A 20,863-nucleotide genomic window follows, 5' to 3' on the forward strand; every position below is an offset into this window, starting at 1 on the left:
TTGATATATTTGTAACTAAGATGTGGAAGAGCAATATATGTGGATTGTGCCTATACACTTTTTTTGAATGTCAAAAGTATCAGCTGTATAAGGGTGTAAGAAATTACAATAAAACAATTTGAAGTTTCGAAGTTCTTTATTTGCAGTGCAGTTTGTATAAATGTGCCTGCATATTTGTTTGTGCATGTTTAGTGGAAATATCACCAGAATTAAAAAAAAATAAAAAATTTGTAAACATTTTACAGCAGAAACAGAAAAGAATTCATTATAAGGCACATGCATTTTCCATCATTAAAGCCCTTTAAAGTTTTAATGATTCAGTAAGGAACATTATGGGAACTACGGTTTCATTTACAAATCTTCTCCCTGATAGTATCTGATTGTGATCAATCCCTCAGTCTCACTGTAAACTGATTGCTCTTTAAATGACTAAGTGAAAGTGATTAAATATTCAGGATAAGCATTATCATCACGAAATACCACAAAAATGGTCGGAGCAGCAGGGTTGTCCACAACTGTGTCGTACAGGTCACAGTTGGCATTTTTTGGAGGTGGCACAAACATCCCACCTGCTCCTTTAGTGAAGTCTCCCGTAAGGACTTTGCAGAGGTACATGTGCTTATGTCCCTGAGCATTAGGCACTGAGTATGTGTTGCTAGAAGAGTAGCTTGCATTAAGTGCAAAGTATGTGCCGTTTCCAAATGCTGCAGCTGTAACAGGAAAAATTAAGAGATGAAAAATACATACATACACCACTTCAATTAGAATGATGGAATGCAAATATTATAATGCCTGTAGTAAATGATTTACCATTTTTTCCTGCATAACTGCGATTAAATCCACTCTTATTGATGTGATTGATAGTCTGCTCACTGGTTCCATGAAAGAGTCTTTTCTCATTGTTTTGATGACCATTCTTTTTTTCCATGACACTTTTGTTATTCTGGTAGTTCTTCCACATGCCAGGATTCTGGATTCGTTCAATCTATAATACAAAAACAGGCGTAAAAAACAGACAAGAATCCCATAATGAATACGAGTATAAAATTGAGTTGTCTGTGAAGTTGTCATGTGTTTATTTCCTTGTCATTTACAATTTATTGCACTGCCTTTCTAGTTCAGAAATTAGATCCACCTACACCCATTCTAAGAATTCTATCTTTAACTGGGGTTGGAATCCTATAAAATTGAATGAACTGTTCATAAAACACTAAACACAATACAATAAAATGAAACGCACCTTCAAGACTTTGTTGTTTGGACAAGTGGCCTGAAAGCGCCCCAATACGTCTATGTATTCTGTGCTGGTCGGTTGCAAATTAAACTTTTGGTACAACTCATTAGGTGCCAAGGCATCCCAATGCTGTGGGATACTTTCAGTAGCTGGAGAAAAATAAAAACTTATTTAAAATTAGTTCTAGTGCCATTAGACAAATCATATCCAATTCACATCTTTTATTTATGATAAGATAATAATTTACACATTTATTCACTTTAATTAAGTTTTTATATATGTATTATTTTCATTTTTCGTATTGATAAATGATACTACACAGCAAATACCTTTCAGTCTGTCAATGCGTTGGATGTTCATCTTGTTTCCTCCAGTGGTGCTCACCGCAGGACCCTCAGGCAGTTTGACCTGGTACGTTTGGCCTTGGAAGGTAATTCTGATGTCTGGAGCTTGGCTGTCGAGGGCCTTTTCCAACTCAAAATTTGTGCGTTGATCAAAACTTTTATATTGCCCACCTTGTTCATACTGCCAATCCACAAGTTCACTTGTGTAATCCATTTCTTTTTTGAGTATCACATCCTCTTTGGCTGTTTTGAGCATTTCTTGGATTTCCTGAGTGGCTTTTAGAACATCTCGGCTGAGACCTTGTACTGTGAGTGTGGCCTGTCCTGAGGTCCCTTCTGAACCCTTATTGGCTTTGTAGTCTAACCTTATAGTCACATTCATAGTCCTTTGCAGCTCATGGATTCTCTGTTGGTCTTTGTCTGAAAAGGTAAGTATGGCTGTGTCTGTGATAGACTGGAACACTTGTTCATCAGTGATCATGTCCTCTAAGAAACGCTTTGTTTTGTCCATTTCTGCTTGCGATGGTCCACAGATAGAAAAAAACACTGGATCTACTTGCACGCCTTCAATGACAAAGTCTTTGCCACCATGTTGTTTCATTTCTTTCTCCCAAGATCCACTGAAGAAGGATTTAGCATATGCTGCAACATACACAAAGTTGGAATGCAGAAATCGGTCAGGTCGCGTTTGATATCTTTGTTGTGCATGACCTTATTAAAATGCATTTCTAAACTACACTGTTTTATGAATTAAAATTGTAATGTTTTAAAGGTTAATCAGAAAATTTCATGTTCTATGAAATTAGGTTGAAGTGAAAGTGATGAGATTCATACTTTTGATTTTTGACCATGTACTCTCTTTCTCTTGTTTGGCAGGTCCAGTTTCTCGATACTGCATGCTTTTGAGGAATTCAGGAAGCATGGGGGCCTGGAACACAACCAATCTGACCAGCTTGAGAGTGGACTGGGGAGTTTTTCCTATCATGTCCATCACACCATCCATCATGGAGTCTGCTACTTGACCTGGAGACAACCCCGCTTGTCCTGAGAAAAAGAAAGCAATGCGACTATGAACCATGTCCATGTTTTTAGCTAAAGTTATGAACATAAAAAATATTGTACAAATTTGGGCTGCCAAAGTTAATGCAAGATAAAAAAGGTTATCACCAGTTCACCACTTATTTATATATAGTGCTAAACCAGAATTTGAGAAAATAAATTAAATGTATTGTACAAATAATAAATACATATATATATATATATATATATATATATATATATATATATATATATATATATATATATATATATATATATATATATAAATAAATAAAAAAAACAAGTGATGTGGAAAAATAAATTAACAAAAAATATATATCTAATACAGGTATATTACTTATAGAAATTGTATTCATATGCTCTCTTTATATTTAAGGACAGTCATTGTGTGACATAGATAAATAACAATATCACTTTCCCTCTCAACTGTTCTTTTTCCTGTTCTCACCTGTGCCAATAGCTGGGAGTGCAATGGAGGTTAACTTTTCCTTGGCACACATTTCCAGGGCCTTTTTAACATGTTTTTGGATCATAATAGCATTGCTTTGTGCTGAAATGTGGATTATCCTTTTACACTGTAAATTCCCCGCTTGAGTCATTATCAGTCCACTGTTAGTCTTGGCCGCTGGAAAAACACATGAACCAGAATTATAAATCTGCTCTGTTCTGTGTGTTAAACTGTGTAAAATTTCAGGACATGTGATTTTTTTAAAAAAAAAGGATGATTTATTATGTAATTTATTTATTAGTTCTTATTAAGATATTTTAGGAACTAAAACATGCTTCTTACCAAGCTGCTGGCACTCAGCTTCAACATTTGGCCCGGCCTTATCCATAATAGCCTTTGAGACACCTTGACAGTTTGAGATAAAAGTTTTATGTAAATCTCATTCATTCCTATCTTATAAAATTAAGCAACAAGCAATTAAAGGCAAAGTGCTTGAAAAGTCATTAGTAAGGCATAAAAACATTATCAGCCTTCTACTAACTCAGAATTAGTAACTTTACCTGATTTCAATGTGAACTCTTTATTGCTGGAGTTCACAATGACATCAGTTTTCTCTGTAGTAATATCACCATTCAGGACCTGAAGTGTTATTCCTCCCACTGTAGTCTCATGAATCCCGGATTTTGTTGTGACCTTTGAGAAGGGGCCTGTGATTTCATTGTAAAATAAAACAGAACTAAATAATAATGGAAAGATATCATATCAAGGGGAACTGACTTCATACATCCACTAAAAATTACATTGAGACCAATTAATTATAGGTTATAGGTAATTTGTATATGAAAATTGAAGTTTTGGGCACCTGTGCTCAGCGGCTGTGTGGGGTTACTTGCTGAGGCAGATTGGCCGATAAACCTTTTGCTGAACTCATCTGTGAATGCCTGTTGTGAAAGACATATAGTATTACTGGGGTCAAAATAACATTATTATTGTACTAAGTGTCAAAAATTGTGACTAAATGGATCTAAAAAAGGCTGATATGAGATCATATATCAGATACCTGAATGGTTTGGGTATCTTTGGGGTGAAGAGCAAATACCACTTCCTTCACGTGCTTTGAACTTCTTTTACTGCTAAACTTGAAGGCCGAGTCCAGCATTGTGCAGACCACCAGTGGCTTTGGAAATCCCAGGTTTCCTGTGCCAATGGCAGAGAAAACAATGGAGCTCTGCTGACGCTGCTCTGCCTGACCCAAACACTTATCCACGATATCCTCCAGCATCTGCTCAAAGAGAATAAAAAAGTCATCAAAAGCATCAGATTTGAAATACTAATCTCTAAATCAACCAATATTATCTTAATTAATTAATAATAGTATTACCTTCTGCTCGTTCCCTTGTCCCTGATTCCAGTGTGGTACAACTGCATGGAACACCAGTTTGTTCTTCAGGTTTGCACCAGCTGTTTCAAAGACTGCTCCAACGTTTGCAGAGCCTGTGACTTGCTGATTGAGCAGAACCTGAAGCTGTGGACCAGCTGCTTTGAGAAGGGCAATTGAAATAGCTCCTACACCAAGATTCAGGTCACCGCTGAGAGTGTTCACAACAACATCCATCTTTACAAAAAAAGAGCAGTTATATACAAATGATTAGTTTGCACATGCACCAGCATTCACTTAAGAACAGGACCTAAGAACGTCTTGAAAAACAAACAAAAAAAACCTCTTATTTTAGAAAAAATGAAATCTCCAGACATTTTGATATTTCAAATACAAAAATGCACTTTAGGAAAAAGCAATACACCAAATAATATTATGCATAATTTGTAAATATTGAACTCACTGTTGTATCCTCAATGTTTCCTTTCATAAGTGTGATAGTTAAGCCTTCTTTTGTCTGAAAACTTTGTGATGCCCCTTGAAAGAGCGCAGTTATCTGGTGCTGGCTTGGAGAAGAGCTTGCTTGGTTTTGCTGCTGGCTGCTTGAACTGCTTCCAGCTGTTATGATTGGGGTAGGTGAACTAACCCCATAAATTTTCTTCACAGCAGCTTCTAAAGCTTGAACCGTTTGATCATTATTGTCAACTAGGTGAATCTTCCTCAGCGCAATGTCCCCTTCAACAAAATCACAGAACTCTTTTATAGCTTTCACAATGGTACATGCACAAAGGTCCAGAGGGAAACCAAATACACCAGAGCTAATGGCTGGGATTGCCAACGACTGGAAGCTTTCTTGATCTGCCACATTCAGACTCTTCTTCACAGCTTTCTTCAAGAGCTTTTCGGACTCCTGAGGTTTTGAAGGATTATATTGTGGTCCTATTGCTAAGATGACATGCTTGCATCGCAGCCGTCCTCCAGCATCGAGGAGAACTGCATCACCTGTTGTCAACTTCCGTCTTTTGACAAGCTGGTCGCAGTCATTCTGAAGTTTAGGACCAGCAGCAACTGAGAGTGCTTTTGCTAAACCTCCATCCAGTAGGAGGGTCTCTTTGCATGCACCGACCACTGCATCCGCTTGAAATGAACACATGTCAGCTTTGTTTACTGTAATTTCAATTCCTTCATGTGATTTATATTGATAAGCAGGCTTTACAATCTGTGATTGAACAGTGTCATGTGGGTGGTCATACTCGTCTATTAATTGGACCAAACAGTTCATATTTGTCTTGGCCATTGTCACACACACTGACTCTTTCTCCTTGAAGAACTTCTTTGCCCCTGGTTTAACTATTTTCATGGTGCAGTGATGCACAGATGTAAGCAAGTCCTCAAATAAAGGCACACACTCAGAGACATAAAGCTTTGGTCCACTGATCATGATGGTTTCATCTTTGAAGACCACAATCACTTTACCTGTCACCTCTTCAAGCCAATCCTGCTTTTTGTGATCCTTGATGAATGTGACAACGGTCTTGTGAGCCTTCAGAGTTTTCTCGAAGTGTGAGTTTTTCTGAACAAAATCATTTAACTCTTGTTCAACATCCGTGATAGACTCTACAAAACCAGAAACCACCACCTGGTTGATGGATGTCTGTACTGTAACATTTTTAACATTGTTTTTTATGTGAGAGACAAGGTCTTGCCAATCTGATCTTGTTAGAACACTGGGATCTTCTACGTTGAAGCTCAAATGATCCAGATCGGTCTGCATTCGCTTCTCACCAACATCCAAGTCATTGTCTGTTTTTCCAACAAGCAAAACTCTCTTTCCATCAGATTCTAATGCTACATTGATTCCTTTGTTAAAAAACAAAACTTTGGACATTTCCTCAAGATCCTTCTTGTGTAGAAAATCTAAAACAGATTGGTGGAGCTCAGTTGGTTTACGAATTAAATTAAGAACAGCCTCCAGTATCTTGTTCTTTGTTTCCAGCATCTCATCTTTTAGACCGTAAAGAGTTAACTTGTGGCTGTGTGCATGGTATGTTATGTCCATTTCTGGAAATTTGTCTCGAGTTTGCTGCTCCAAACCATCACAGAGAAGAAGCTTGTAAATGGATGGAGTCATATTTATTTCATCAGTCTCACTACCCTTCTCCCTTTGTATTTTTTGGGTGACTCTCTGAACAGTTTCTCTCAGAATTCCCTCAATCCTGTCCACATCTTCTTTCAGTCCGGCTACAGCTATTGTCCCTTCATCTGTGTAAGGAACCAGTGTGACTGCCTCTCCCACCACTGCATTTTGAATTTCAGACTGTATCTCTGTCCATGCATCCTTCTGAATGTGGAGCTCAATGGATTTAAATTTAGACATTGCCACTGAGAACCCAGAGAGGGCATTGTCTGTCCATGTTTTAATGAGTTTTCTTGTCTCCCCGCCTCGGTTAAGCAAGGATGATGAAGGACTGATCTTCACTGCTAAGGATTGAAAATCCATCTCACAAAAATGACTGGACATAGCTTGGGTGACTAAACCCAGAGATTTTTGGTTTTCCTTAAAGTGGTGCCATATAGTCTTATCAATCTTCTCAGTAAATTCCTCTGGAAGTCTCAGAGTGGGTCTATCTTTACCATATAGAGCTGTTTGTAGTGTTTTGTAGTATGGCAGTACTCTGAAAGGCTGCTTTTTAATCTGATGTTGATGGTTGATGACGGTTTGCACATCTGAAAAGGCACACATTGAATAGTTTATGCATATGTAAAAATTTAATTCAATAAAAACATTTTTATTGTCACCACTTCATGTACCTTCAGGATTTTTAAAAGTGATTATTGCTGACTGATCCATTTCCATTGTAACCCCATCATCCTCTACTTCTCCAAATTTTTCAAAATAGAGCATGAGGTAGTCTAAGTTTGTGTTCGGAGGTAAGCCTTCAGCTTTCACCGTTGATGTCATCTCAAGTAATCTGACTTTTATGTTTTTCCTCTTAATAATTCCATTGCTTGGGCAGGATATAATGAAGTTTTTTGCATCTATATGGAACAAAATATAAGTAACAGGAAATGTGGGTTAAGGGCAAGGTGATCAACCCCACCCCCATCCCCATGTACATCTGGAGAGTATACTCTACTGGAGAACACAACCCAAGACTTACCCTTGCTATAAGTAAAGGTTACCACAGCACAATTGCTCTCTGGTATCATTTCAATGCTGAAGTCATTAGACTCGGCAGAAGATCCTTTCAGCACATTTTCCACCAGCATTGTCAGAAACTCTTGACCGTTGTTTTGGATGTTTTCAATTACAGCTGATCTATGGGTTGTATCTTCTTCTTTTTTCTCAGGTGGCTCAACCTTCTCTTCTTCTTCTTCTTCTTCTTCTTCTTCTTCTTCTTCACTGTGGGGTTCACCTGAAAATAAAAACATCATTCATCTGAAAAGTTTCACACATTGTCTACAATGGTGGTGAGTGGAACGCAACAAAAGACAACAATAGAATCCATTATAATTAATGATGCTGTCTACATTGGATGCAATGTGGTGCAACATATCTCATGAACTGATCCCCCGTTCTATTTCTGATGTACTCCAAGCACCTATGCCATTTCTGACACAAAGAACAATTGCAATAGTTGGATTTGCAATAGTTGCTTTGTCACGTCTGGTGTAGACAGACTGCAACTTCCTGTTGCAGCACGGTGCGTTGCAGCACGGTGCACGGTTAGTTTTGCTGATACAAATATATTTGGATTACTTATATTTAAATTAACTTAAGGATCTAAAGATAACATTTATTACTTTTGGTATCCTTTTTGTGCTAGGGTATCATGTGCAAATGACCATGCTAAAGCTGAATAAAATCTATTCAGTATAGTATACTTATCCCTTTTTTGTCCACGGCTATAGAATACTTGATATCAGATTTTCCTAATATGAATGGTCAGAAAACACTAAACCCCATTCTCTGAACATTTGTCAAATAAATCACTCTTTCTGTTAAACCTTAAACAAGTTCAGGCAGTTAGACACCATTTGCAAATCTCATGCACTTTTTGCAAAACTCTGAACACATTCTCACTCACAATCGCAACAATATTAAATAATATATAATATGTTGCAAAACACTAAACAAGGCAGGCAAGGCAAAAGTTTAACACAACTACAATACACTTGTCATCGTTTATACACAACGACTCAAAATTGTTCACACTTATTTCTAATGATGTGATCAAACCAACTGTACAAAATAAGCCAGTTCAGAGTGTACAGGTGCACTGAATGTTGATATGAACAATAGATGGAAACACTCTGAGATGGAGAGGAGGAAGAGTATGTGTAAGAGGTGGTGGAAAAGGAGGAAGAGGATGAGGACAAGAAAGAGCAAGGTGTGGACAGTGTTGTCAAGGCTGGAACCGTCACACCAGAGGGTTTTTCTCTTTGCCTGGCAAGAGACATTATTGCCTGTAATGTGGACAAAGTCCTCAGGCTGGACCCAACACGAAGACGTGATGCTGAGGCAAAATGAATCTCTCACTAACTTTGATTTTGCAGTTGCACAACTCCTTTGAGTGTAGTGTAACATGCTTTTCATTTAGAGGATTTTTTATTTTATTTTATTTTAACCTTTTTGGCTTTTGCAGTTGGACTACTATATTTTACAGTATGCAAGTGCTGAATATACAGACATTCAGAACTATACAATATTCAGTACGAAATACTATACTTGCAGTGCATACAGTATACGATCTATTCACCTTACTACTGTAAGTTGCGATTACTAAACTTTTTTTGTAATTGCTAAATTAATTTACTGTGTTACAATATACTTTTTTTCTGTAACTGCATGCTTTGGATGCTGTGTTCTCCATTTTTTTATGTAGTGTCTAATAAATGATCTGTAGTGTTTATATTTTGATTGGTTGTGTATGATCTGAAAGCATTGTTTGATTTTGAGCACAAATATGTTTATTATTATTATTATTATTATGCCAGAAGAGTCAGATGTTCTCTGAATGTAGTTTGATGATTTGGTATTGTGTTTAAGGTTTTTCAGAAAGTGGGTGATGGTTTCAAGAAATGTGTTTTAGCAATTCAGAAAAACTGTAATATATAGGGTACAATGAGGCTAAAGGTGCACCAAGGTAAAATGTGCATTTGATTTTAAACTCTAAATCACTACATGGCACAAAAGCTTGCCGCAGAACTTTCCTAAACATCTGCATTTCACGATGCAAGTGGAAATGTGGCTGATCATTTATGCAATCGCGGGCCGCAGTGCAAAGTTGATTCTGAGCTAATTGATCTAATATTTAGTATTTTATAAAATGTTGCAGATTTCAACAGCACATGAGAATCGATTCAATTATTGTCCTGTTAATGATTTTCAGTTTTGTTAAAAGTAATTAAATCAACACTTTTTAATAGCTGAAGAATATGTAAAAGTATGGTATTTGAGGTAAAAAAACAAACAAAAAAACACCCCTGCTGTTGAGGCTAAAGGCACAATCATTAACATGATAATAAATAGCTGACTGCATGACATGGTTAGATAAATATGAAACAAATGAAACAAGTAATAAAAACTCATTGAGTGTTTTAGCGCAATTTTCTCACCTCATGGGATCACAACACTAAGAGATAGTAAATCTTTTCCTGGATTTTTTTTGTGCGTTCCCGAGATTAGACCTTCCTTAACATAATGCCGAAAACCCGAAGTCTCTAGGTGGTCTGGTTGAGGAGTAGATAGAAGTGCAAGATTGGTGCGCACAGACGCACAGAACAGAAATCATGAGTTAACAAGCGCAATTTTGTCCGGTGGAAAATTGCGCTAAAAATATGATATTAATCATATCATTCAGTTTCCTGTGTTAGGTCATTGGTGCTTCTCAATCAGCTCCTTAGTTCAGTAGTTGGGACACTGATCATTATTATAATTATTTAATTATATTCCAGCATAAACATACATCCCTAGACATGTAATATTGGAAAAAAAAATCAACCAAACATTTATAATTTATTTATGGATGAAATGTTGCATGTATGTAACAAGCAAAGTATTTATAATGTACTTTAAATAACATTAAAACATAATATCAACAAGATATCAGTTCTGTTGTTCATAAATACCAGTGCCCGAATTCATGAACACGATATACTGATTCACAACCTCGGAAGCTAGGGAGCCTTTGTCCCAGTTCATTAGTTGCCATGGTTTTTGATTTGCCCTCATTTGTTATCTGTCTTGTTAATTATCTTGTTTAATCCCTAGTGTTTCACTGGGTGCTTCTCAAACGGAAGGCTGCATCCTACCGAGACTGCGTCCTTCCTAGTCCAGTCATTCTGCGGTTTGTAGGCTAGACTCCTCAGAAATTAAACGCTAGAATGAGACAGTCTAGTAAGTGTCCATGGCTACATCACACACGTTCCCGCCCCCACGGTCACGGCACGAAAATACTATTAAAACTTAATTTTGAAATTTATAATTTTATATTAACTGGCTTTCTTTTAATGCAATACAGTGAATGACAGCTGGCTTACATTATTGACAGTTTAGTGTTAAGTCAGCAAAACAAAAGATAACATATATGCTTTCATGTCCAAAAACATTATTTTTGTCTTACATTTAATAATAAACTCAGACAAGCTCAGTACTGACTCATTTTCTGTAAGTTTATTTTCGTGAATTGGAATGTGTGCAAAGGATTGTGGGTGATTAAAGGCCACGAAGGATACATCCAATGCATCCTTCAAAACAGGCCTTCAGCAAATGATGACGTGGCAGCCGAGATATGCAGCCTTTGTGGATGCCGCCTTTCGTTTAAAGCTACACTGTGTAACTTTTTTAGTTGATTCTTAGCAAAAAACACTTAGTTCTTTCAAAAATATATGTGCTCATTAATGTATATTTACTTCTTTCAAGTAATAAAGTATTCTCTTAAGTTTATAATCTGCCATTGAAAGTACATACGGGTGAGGGGTTCGAATGCCGGTCGCCATGTTGCCCCTCCATCTTGAAACTACATTAGCCAAAGAGGGACATACCTGTAAATTCAAGCTTCGCCTTTTGCGTTTTTCACTCAGTGACACCGTGACGAATGCGAGGGGGAGATTACTCGCGAGCTCGCGAGTGCCGGCAGATTTGAAAGATAGTGTGGTGTGTGTGTGTGTGTGTGTGCGTACTCACATTTGAAAGAGAGAATTAAAACGTCAACGCGACAGGCAAATCAGCAAGACCATAGTCAATATTGGAGTAACTTTTCCCAGATGGAAAGAGCTCATGAGGAGAAAAGATTTTAAAACGGACGCCGAGGTTGCCTGCTTTCTTCTCGACAGGTAATTCAGCCTGTTGTAATTCATTTGTGTAAATTCAAAGTTTTATAGTTGCTTGTCTAACCATAGCATGGTTGTGCATAACGCCAGAACGACCTCTAGTATTACTTCATCCTCGCCTCAATGGTGAAAAAGTATTGTTTACCTTGTAACATAAATCTGTGCTGCGACAGATCACAGGTGATGAATAGTTTTAAAGGCGCAATTTTTTAAGCTATATAAAAAAAAGGACACTGTAAATTTTAGTTATTTTTAATTGTTTTTACTTTGTACACATTGTAACGTTAGCCTAATCTTATTATGCTGGGATAGCCGATTCCAAGGGTGACGTTTACCTCCTGACATCTGTCCTGTAGTTTTATTCATTTTAGACGTATTGTTTATTATTGTCATGGACGAAGTGATAACTGGAAGCCATGTTAATCTTGGAATAATACGGCCACCGTAGGAGTTAAAACGCCCTCGGAATTGAGAGGAACAGAAACTAATATTCACTGGGTAGTCATATACAATTTCACCGCTAGATGGGGGTAAAAATCACACAGTGTAGCTTTAAGGAACACTCGCGGTATGTATATAGCCCCGTTTTTTTGCTGTTCCTTGTCCATTATCGTCTGCTTGCTGTATGTTTTGTTCGTGTTTTTGAGAAGTTCTGAGATACCTGAGTATTTTGTTATTTTGATTTTGTTATTAATAAAGACTATGCTAAGCATAGATCCTCCTCTTTTATCCTTTGCCTCAACCACGCCCTGTAAATCATATAATAAAATATCACATTTATTTTTACTACTGTAAAGCCATATTACATTTTCATGGGATCTCCTTCAAAGCTTTCAGAATATTTAGGTTTAAGTTTTTTTTTTTTCTGTGTTTTTAAAATGAACATTTTACTGACAGTTTATTTGTTAAAAATACATTTCCTTTATTTATTCAGATAAACAGAAAATAGTACAAACTTTCCTGAAGTGATTGTTTTGAACAAATAATAACTTAGATATTATGCAAAACATTACTTGAGCTAAAGTATTTGTACCATCCTGGTGAGCCTTTTATCCCGAATGTAGGAAAGATTTTTAAGCAAAACAAACTACTTTAATGATTTATTATACCACAAAATGTGTTGATCCATCAATGTTCAATAATATGTATGTAACACACACACACACACACACACACACACACACAGACACATACATACATACATACATACAGTACATACATACATACATATATATATATATATTATTGAACATTGATGGATAATATGTACACACACACACACACACACACACACATATATATATTAGGGCTGTCAAATGATTAATCGCGATTAATCGCATCCAAAATAAAAGTTTGTGTTTACATAATATATGTGTGTGTATGGAGTATAATTATTTTCTATATATAAATACACACACATGCATATATATTTTAAAAAAATGTGTTATTTATATATAAAATATTTATATATAATATAAATTATATTTAATATAAATATATATACACAGTATATACATGCAAATATTTCTTAAATATATACATGCATGTGTGTGTATTTATATATAGAAAATAATTATACACCGTACACACACATATATTATGTAAAAACAAACTTTTATTTTGGATGCGATTAATCGCGATTAATCGTTTGACAGCCCTATATATATATATATATATATATATATATATATATATATATATATATATATATATACATTCCTCAACATTTTCCTTAAGTTGTGCCTTTAACCCTGTTTAACCCCATTGTACCCTACAGAAAAAGATAACTTGTTACACAATACAGCATACAATATTAACACTTTTTTGTGTAAAGTGCTACAGAAATAAGACATAGACTTCTATGCATATTCAGTATATTTACAAAATAAACAGAAAAGCAAGGGTCAAAATGTATTTGTTTGTCTAAACTTTGAGTTTTGATTTCTAAGTGATCAATTTATGTACGTGTTTTCATGCATGATCGTTGGGTGTAGGTAATTGTGAAATGATTGTGGTATTTAAATGGCAGTGTTTTCTAAATGAAAAACAAGAGCTGTTAGTTTTGAGTGATGTGTCTACTGTAGAGAACTGTGTTTAACACTTTGCAAAAAGTTTGTTTTACAAATGCAAACTGAGTGTAAATCATATATAATGTGCTTGCAGTTTTGCAGATTTGGTCTGAATATTAGGTATGAGTTTCGCTAAGTGGACCTTAAGTACCACTTTTAGTATGAAAGCATTTTTTAAAAACTGTAATATTACTGTAATATTGTTGTAGTGTTCATCTTATTGCAGGGCTAATTCTATTGAAGGTATGCTGTAGTGGGCAATGTTTTTTTCTCAGCAGAAACTTTAAAACTGTTTACTGTTTACAGGTAAGATAATAACATTTCAACTCAATAAGGTTCACTCCAAATTATGAACAAACGTTTTCCATTAACGTTCACAAAATGGTAGCACAAAAAAACAAAAACATTTATACGTTATTTAACTGTTACTTGCTACTTGTTTCAGAATGTAAAGAGAACAATCAAAAGTTCCCATAATGTTTGCAAAATGATAAAATAGAACGTTCCTATAATGCTTTTTGTTTGAACCACCAGGGAAAAAAATGTTTCGAATTTTTAGCAAACACTCAGAAATTACGTTTTCATAACTTAATGGGAACTTTAGCCAAACGTTCTTAGAAGATTTTTTTTGTTAGCTGGGACCATAGACTGTAAAAAAATAGGCTGGGACACATTGTGGCACACATGACCAGCAGAGGGGAGCAGAACAGCGTTTATTCTGAAGTATAAACGGGACTTACCCGTGATTGTATTGACCGAAGAGGTTGATTCCTAGAAAACAAAGTTTAGTTTTTACTCCAAGTCAAAGAATTAGCCGTTCACGTTACTCAATTGTGATATTGAATACTCACAAGAGGAACTGAAGCGTCTGATGACGGAAGACTCACAGTGATTTTCACTGTTTTTTGACCAATCTTGAGCTCATGCGTTTGTTTGTTCAGAACCCTCTGTCTCACTGATCCAAACATAAGAACATAAATGAGTGAACAAACATTTATTTTCATTTGCATAACGCAAAAAGAAAAATAAATACATTAAAAAAAAAAGGAAAAAAAAAGAGATTGGTTTCGTTTCTTGGTCCCCTCCCACAGTAGGCTAACTCTACAACATCTTTCGATAGGCCTTATCAATAACTATGAGACTTCTAATATTAACGCATCACTTTACGATTTATGCATATATGTAACAGTGATTCAGAATTCTTAAGGAGTTTAGGACAGGAAGGCTAGGTTAACTTTACCTTCCTCTGTTTTGAACCTAACAGTTGCTGTTTGTCCGTCAGAAACGCCGTATTCCACCTCACAGTCGCCTCCGTCGGATTTCTTACTCTGGAAATAGATGATAAGTTTATTTTTTAGTTTGGGAGTGTTGGGGTCCCACTGGCCCTCCACGCAGAGAGCGTATGGGAACTCTCCAGCCATGTCCGTCTGTCCTGTGACTGAGGTGTTTGTCGAACCCAGTGTAAAGGCTAAAACTTTCACTTTTGATTTCCTTGAAGCCTATGGTCATGCACGAGGCGGGGTTTTCCCCAGCAACGACAACAAAAAAATATAATAGGCTAGTTTCAGCTTCAAGCAGAATCCCATGGTCTTTTCGAAACGTGAAACCATCGCCGTTTTGGGAAAAAACTAGGAAAGTATTGCAGTTAATAAAATAAAAAGGTGAGTAAACAGAGTATTGTAGGTTATATTGAGTAAATCGACATCTGTTCGCATTTAATGAATTGAAGGTCCCACAACTCTTTCGCTTTCGATTTAAATTTAATGAACTTTTTATGTGATTTTTGACAGTCATTGTAAGCTGTTTTGATAGAAGTTAGTCGAAACTACGATTAGATGTGTTGGTTATTTCAAAAACAAGCCTACACTTCAGTTACATTGAACTTTGTTGCAGTTTCATGACGACGCGTTTCGGCATCACGGATAAGTATGCTTCGTTGCGTAAAACACGACATTTATGTTTTAAATTGTTGATTGCAAAACAATTACTTCAACTTGTTTTACTCCCTTAATGTTTAGTGTTTGTAAATCGAATTTTGTCTCGAATTTTGTTCCGGTTCTTTTGTTGCGGAATTGCCCAGTTGTGTTGTTGATGTTGTGGAGTTTAAAGGGATAGTTCACTCTAAAATAAAAAATGTAGTAATCAGTGCTCGCCCTCATTCCTGTCTTAAACTCGTTACTCAGTGAAACAGAATGTTAGAGACTAAAAGCCTAAGTTATCATTCATTGCATATATCTGCTGCTCTCTGTGTCCTTAATATTAATCAAACAACAGTAGAAAAGATAAAAAAAAAAGAAAACTGCTCTTGACTTTTGTAGGCATATATTTAATTTATGTATGTATGTTTTATTTTTACATTTGATTATTCAGTTTCATATTTGAATTATGTTAAATAGACCTAGCTGAGCAATTAAAGCACTTTATTTCATTTGAATCTTATGTTGTATTTGTCCTATCATTTGTAATTTGCATATTTGTTCTTTATTATTTTTAATTACAAAGATGCAATAATGAATAGAAGTTAATTATTTTATCAAGATCATGGATTGTGATCCTGCTTGAAAACAATTGTAATATAATATTTTTGGCATATCACCCATAGTAGCATTTTATTTGATTCTTAAAGGAGGCTTATTTGATAGTATCCTTTAGGATTTGTTCCAAATTATGAAAGACATTCTAATATAAATCTTGAACAAATTCTAAAAGGATATTTTGACTAATGATTATGTGGTCATATTTTGTCGATACTTCATTTCTCCCCCAAAGCCATAGTTGTCTGTCCTGAGGAAGCTACAAGCCATGAGTGATATACAACAGATTCCACTGGTTCCAGAGCAGGCTGCCATTCTGGGAAGGTGTCAAAATACCTTTTGCCATGCTGTTCGGGCAAAATTTAATTGCATGGCTATTCTCCATAATATTGAAGAGACTGGTTCCTTTGGTAGCACAGGTCATGCCTTAATTGCTGAGAAGAGGTACTCCACAAAGCTGTCCGGCGGAGTGGAAATATCAGTCTGGAAAGATGATCTTACCCGTCATAAAGTGGATGCTGTGGTCAATGCAGCCAATGGGAAGCTAAAGCATGCAGGAGGTCTTGCACAAGCCCTGAGTGATGCTGGGGGACCAATGATTCAGAAATGCAGTGATGATATTATTAAGCAATTTGGAAAAGTGAAAACGGGTGAGGCAGTGCTCACTCCTGCTGGAAATCTCCCATGTAAATGGATCATACATGCTGTAGGTCCCCAAGTGTCTCAAAAACCATCCAAGACGGAGTGTGATCAAGCTGCACCCTTCTTACATAAGGCTATTAATAGTATCCTACAAATAGTTGTAAATCAAAACATTCCCTCTGTTGCAATTCCTGCTCTGAGTTCTGGCCTTTTCAATTTTCCAAGAGATCGCTGTGCAGACATTATTGTAAAAGCTATAAAGCAGTTCCATGAATATGGAGGGTTTTATGGCAAGAATGTGGAAATCCATCTGGTCAATAATGATGAATCTTCAGTCCAAGAAATGGAGAGAGCCACTAGAGCGAATTTAGGTCTGTCCAGCATCTCTGGCTCATACAGTGGAGCTGTGCAAGGCCATAGCATCCCATCCTCCTCAAGCAACAGTTTGCAGTGTGGCAACGTAACACTGCACCTTAAAATGGGCTTTATTGAGGAGGAAGAGGTAAGACTAATGTCAAACACTCAACAATGCTCAGTGAGATAGTAAGATAGACAGTTGTTAAGACAGTTGTCACAACTGTTTTATGTAATTCTGACAAACTGCTTACATCTCATGACTTTTAAATAAAATCAAAATAATTTTGAATTGTACAACAAATTAAAAATGTGGAATTATGTGCAACTTGAATGACTGAAATATGAAAATTCACTTTGCTTCAAACTCCAGGTTGATGTAATTGTCAATACAATTTCGAAAGAGCGTGTTTTGTCCCAAGGAGAGATTTCAAAAGCTATTTTGAGGAAAGCTGGCAAAAAGATTCAAGAAGAGATTTACAAAACAAAAAACTCCACAAGTTTCTCAGGTGGTGATCTCTATATGACAAGTGGAAATGATCTGAAATGTAAAGCAGTATATCATACTGCATTGACAGATACATCCTGCAAGGTATATATATATATATATATTTATATATATTTATCTGTAATTCATATCTTTATGTCTGTCAATATATGTACCCACTGTCTTATGTTGTTGTATGTAGTCTCTTTACGATGGCGTCTCAGAATGTCTGAGGAAAGCTGCTCATCTGGGATACACGTCAATCTCCTTCCCAGCTATTGGTACTGGTAATCTGGGCTTTAAGAAACGAGATGTTGCCAGAATCATGACAGATGCTGTGTCAGAATTTGGTAAACACAACAAGAGTAAACTGGTTGTATACTTTGTTGTGTTTCCAAAGGACAAAGATATGTTGGAGGTGATATATGATTATGTAATATGCTTTTTTCAGTGACATAATTTTTCAATCTGCATTTGGCTACTCATTTGAAAAAAGTGAATAAAATTAATCAAGCACAACTTAAATTCAACAGAAAATTTACTTTTTCACATTTTTTTTTTCTTCTATAATATTTAGGCTTTTGATAATGAGATGAAAAGCAGGAAAGGAAAGACAAAGTCCCCAGAAGTACGCAATGATATGACAACAAGTGAGCAAAATATATGACATTGTTTTTATTTACTTTTATGCTTCTGATTTCAAAAGTTTCACACTTTTGCCCAGCTACTCTGAGATAAAACCACTGAGATAAATTTTCTTTTGTCACTCTCAAATGCTTTCAGGCTTTGCTTCTGCAGCCAAAGAAAGCACATCAAATGAAACGCCCACTGTTGAGTTCCAAAGTGTCTGCAAAGAAGCTCTGAGAGAAGCAAAAGAGTGGACAATTAATATGCTAAAGCCATCAAATAACAAAACAATAAAGAATAACCATGTCATATATCTTGGGCAAAGAGACCATGAATACCTGCTCTCTCTCCAAACAATGTATGATGTTCAGATTGAAGAGTTCTTCAGGAGGGGTAATGGTGGCATAACCATCATTGGAAGTCCTTCAGATGTCAGCTTTGTCGCATTTGAGGTGGAGTTCATGCTTTGTAAGGCCCAGGAGGACTTCGCCCGAGCTGAAGAACGTGATATTCTGTATTCTGTGGTTCGCTGGAGCTGTAAAGATGAACCTTGGATACAAACACCTGAAATCAGTGCAATTTTGGAAAAGGCTCATCTGGCTGGGGATGTAGACCATGTGTTCAGTAACCACAAAGTCAACTTGGTGCACAGGAGTTTGGTTGACAACACAGGGAGAACGAGGACTGTGGAAAGGACATGTATGTTCTAATACTTAAACTGTAAATATTGTTGTTACAAAAGTTGGTTTCCTCAGCAGCATAGTGTTGGTGTTGAGTTTCTGTCTCAAAACATGACCTGATCCACTCTTTTGTCATTTACAACACAGGCATGTTTGGCTATTTAAAGCCTCTTAACAACTCATTCTATGCAAGAACACATGTGAACAGGAATGATTTTGAAAAAGATGGAAGGAAATTCTTCAATGCGTGTGGGCTCAGTATTGTAAAGGTGAGTAAGCTACCATCCCAAATGCATTCCTACAAATCACTTTAGGCTATCATCATGTTTCTATAGATCAGCTGTTGTATTGTTTATTTGACTAATATGTTTAGTCCATGTAATTTCTATTTACTTTTTTTCTTAATCTCTGTTTTAACTATAACATAGGAACCAATGAGAAAGTTAAGCACAGTGTTGTAGGCAATAATAGGATCTAATGTCATGTGGTTGCACTGGTTGTTGCAGGTGGAGAAGCTAGACAACATCGCGCTGAAGCAGCTGTTCGACAGGAATGAACAGAGAGTGAAAGACAAACCAAAGCGCTTCTACCAGTGTGTGTCAGCTCAGTTCTGTGATCTCATCTGCAGAGTAGGCTTTCAGAAAGAGTTCGCCCCTCCTGCAGGTAACACACATGTGAAGTCATTCAGAATAATAATTAGGTTTTTATATTCTTCTCTGAAGGCATTTCTTGTAAAAGTTAATTGATATGCTTTTAAAGTACAGATGATGTTTTGATGTTTGGCATCAGGTTACAATATCTTCTTTAAAGATGTTTTCCTTCATTTCTAGAGCAAAAGTATGGCAGTGGAATATACTTCAGCAGTACAGTGGACGGAGCCCTGAGGCTGTGGAAGGAACAGGAACATGAGCAGTACATCTACATCATTCAGGCCCAGGTCCTCACTGGGAGATCTACGATTGGGTCTGCAGACTTCATTTTGCCCCCAGCCATTAAGGGAGACCCGTTGGATCGTTATGATAGTGTGTCTGACAGGGCACAGACTTGTGTCATCTTCAGCGGTCAACAAGCTCTTCCTGAATACCTGATCATATGTGACAAATCCACCGCTGTGTAGCTGCTCACAGCAATATGCAAGGACAAAGCACATTACAAATCTGGCCACACAATACAGAACTTTACACACAAAAAAACCCACAAAAAGTTAATCATTAGTAATAATCATTAGACTAAATCATATTACTGGATTATTGATTGTAATATATGCTGGTGAAAATTATTATTATTTTGATGAGCTAAACCTGCTTTAATGTAACCAACTTTGATTAGAACTGCTCATTTTTTCATTCAGATAGCCTCTTAAGGTCTTTTTTTTTTTATTTTTTTTTTTTATGAATACATTTATAAATATTAACAGGTGTTAGGTGAATAAAAAAAAGATTTCTTGTAATAAGTTCATTAGTTGAACAGAAAAGAATGCAAATGAGGGTAAATAAATTAGCTGGTGGGTTTACAGTTTCAAAGTATATGCTGAAATTCATTAATTAATGTAAAACAAATGATCTCTGACTGTTTATCAGTAATCAATGCTTTCCTATTCTTGTATGTGATCTGCACAACTGAGTCATATTGAATGCTTTGACTTAAATAAATGCCAAATTTCAACCAAAAT

General features: G+C 36.2%; 2 protein-coding genes across 5 annotated transcripts; one reads left to right on the forward strand and one right to left on the reverse strand.

Annotated features, from left to right (window-relative positions):
* Window positions 1-120: 120 nt before the first annotated feature.
* On the reverse strand, window positions 121-15,978 carry parp14rs1 (poly(ADP-ribose) polymerase family member 14-related sequence 1). Of its 4 annotated transcripts, none has more exons than XM_079880669.1 (17): window positions 15,108-15,978; window positions 14,719-14,822; window positions 14,599-14,638; window positions 7,625-7,852; window positions 7,275-7,502; window positions 4,927-7,190; window positions 4,467-4,700; window positions 4,146-4,367; window positions 3,948-4,026; window positions 3,646-3,792; window positions 3,428-3,490; window positions 3,086-3,262; window positions 2,413-2,622; window positions 1,564-2,220; window positions 1,241-1,383; window positions 811-985; window positions 121-710 (listed from the first exon to the last, which is right to left on the reverse strand). In XM_079880669.1, the coding sequence occupies exons 1-17, from the start codon at window positions 15,286-15,288 to the stop codon at window positions 430-432; spliced, it is 5,433 nt and encodes a 1,810-aa protein (XP_079736795.1). In that variant the 5' UTR covers window positions 15,289-15,978; the 3' UTR covers window positions 121-429. The 4 variants fall into 4 exon arrangements, with proteins under 4 accessions (XP_079736795.1, XP_079736794.1, XP_079736793.1 ...); XM_079880668.1 differs by having other exon boundaries at window positions 7,625-7,858; XM_079880667.1 differs by having other exon boundaries at window positions 7,625-7,861.
* parp9 (poly(ADP-ribose) polymerase family member 9) lies at window positions 15,257-20,859 on the forward strand. Its single transcript, XM_079880675.1, has 9 exons — window positions 15,257-15,528; window positions 16,637-17,545; window positions 17,771-17,989; window positions 18,087-18,302; window positions 18,462-18,534; window positions 18,668-19,210; window positions 19,339-19,460; window positions 19,698-19,854; window positions 20,022-20,859. The coding sequence occupies exons 2-9, from the start codon at window positions 16,670-16,672 to the stop codon at window positions 20,306-20,308; spliced, it is 2,493 nt and encodes an 830-aa protein (XP_079736801.1). The 5' UTR covers window positions 15,257-15,528; window positions 16,637-16,669; the 3' UTR covers window positions 20,309-20,859.
* The last annotated feature ends 4 nt before the right edge of the window (window positions 20,860-20,863 follow it).

The sequence above is a fragment of the Squalius cephalus genome, assembly GCF_949319135.1.
Source record: "Squalius cephalus genome assembly, chromosome: 9".
In the NCBI taxonomy this organism is placed as follows: Eukaryota; Metazoa; Chordata; class Actinopteri; order Cypriniformes; family Leuciscidae; genus Squalius; species Squalius cephalus.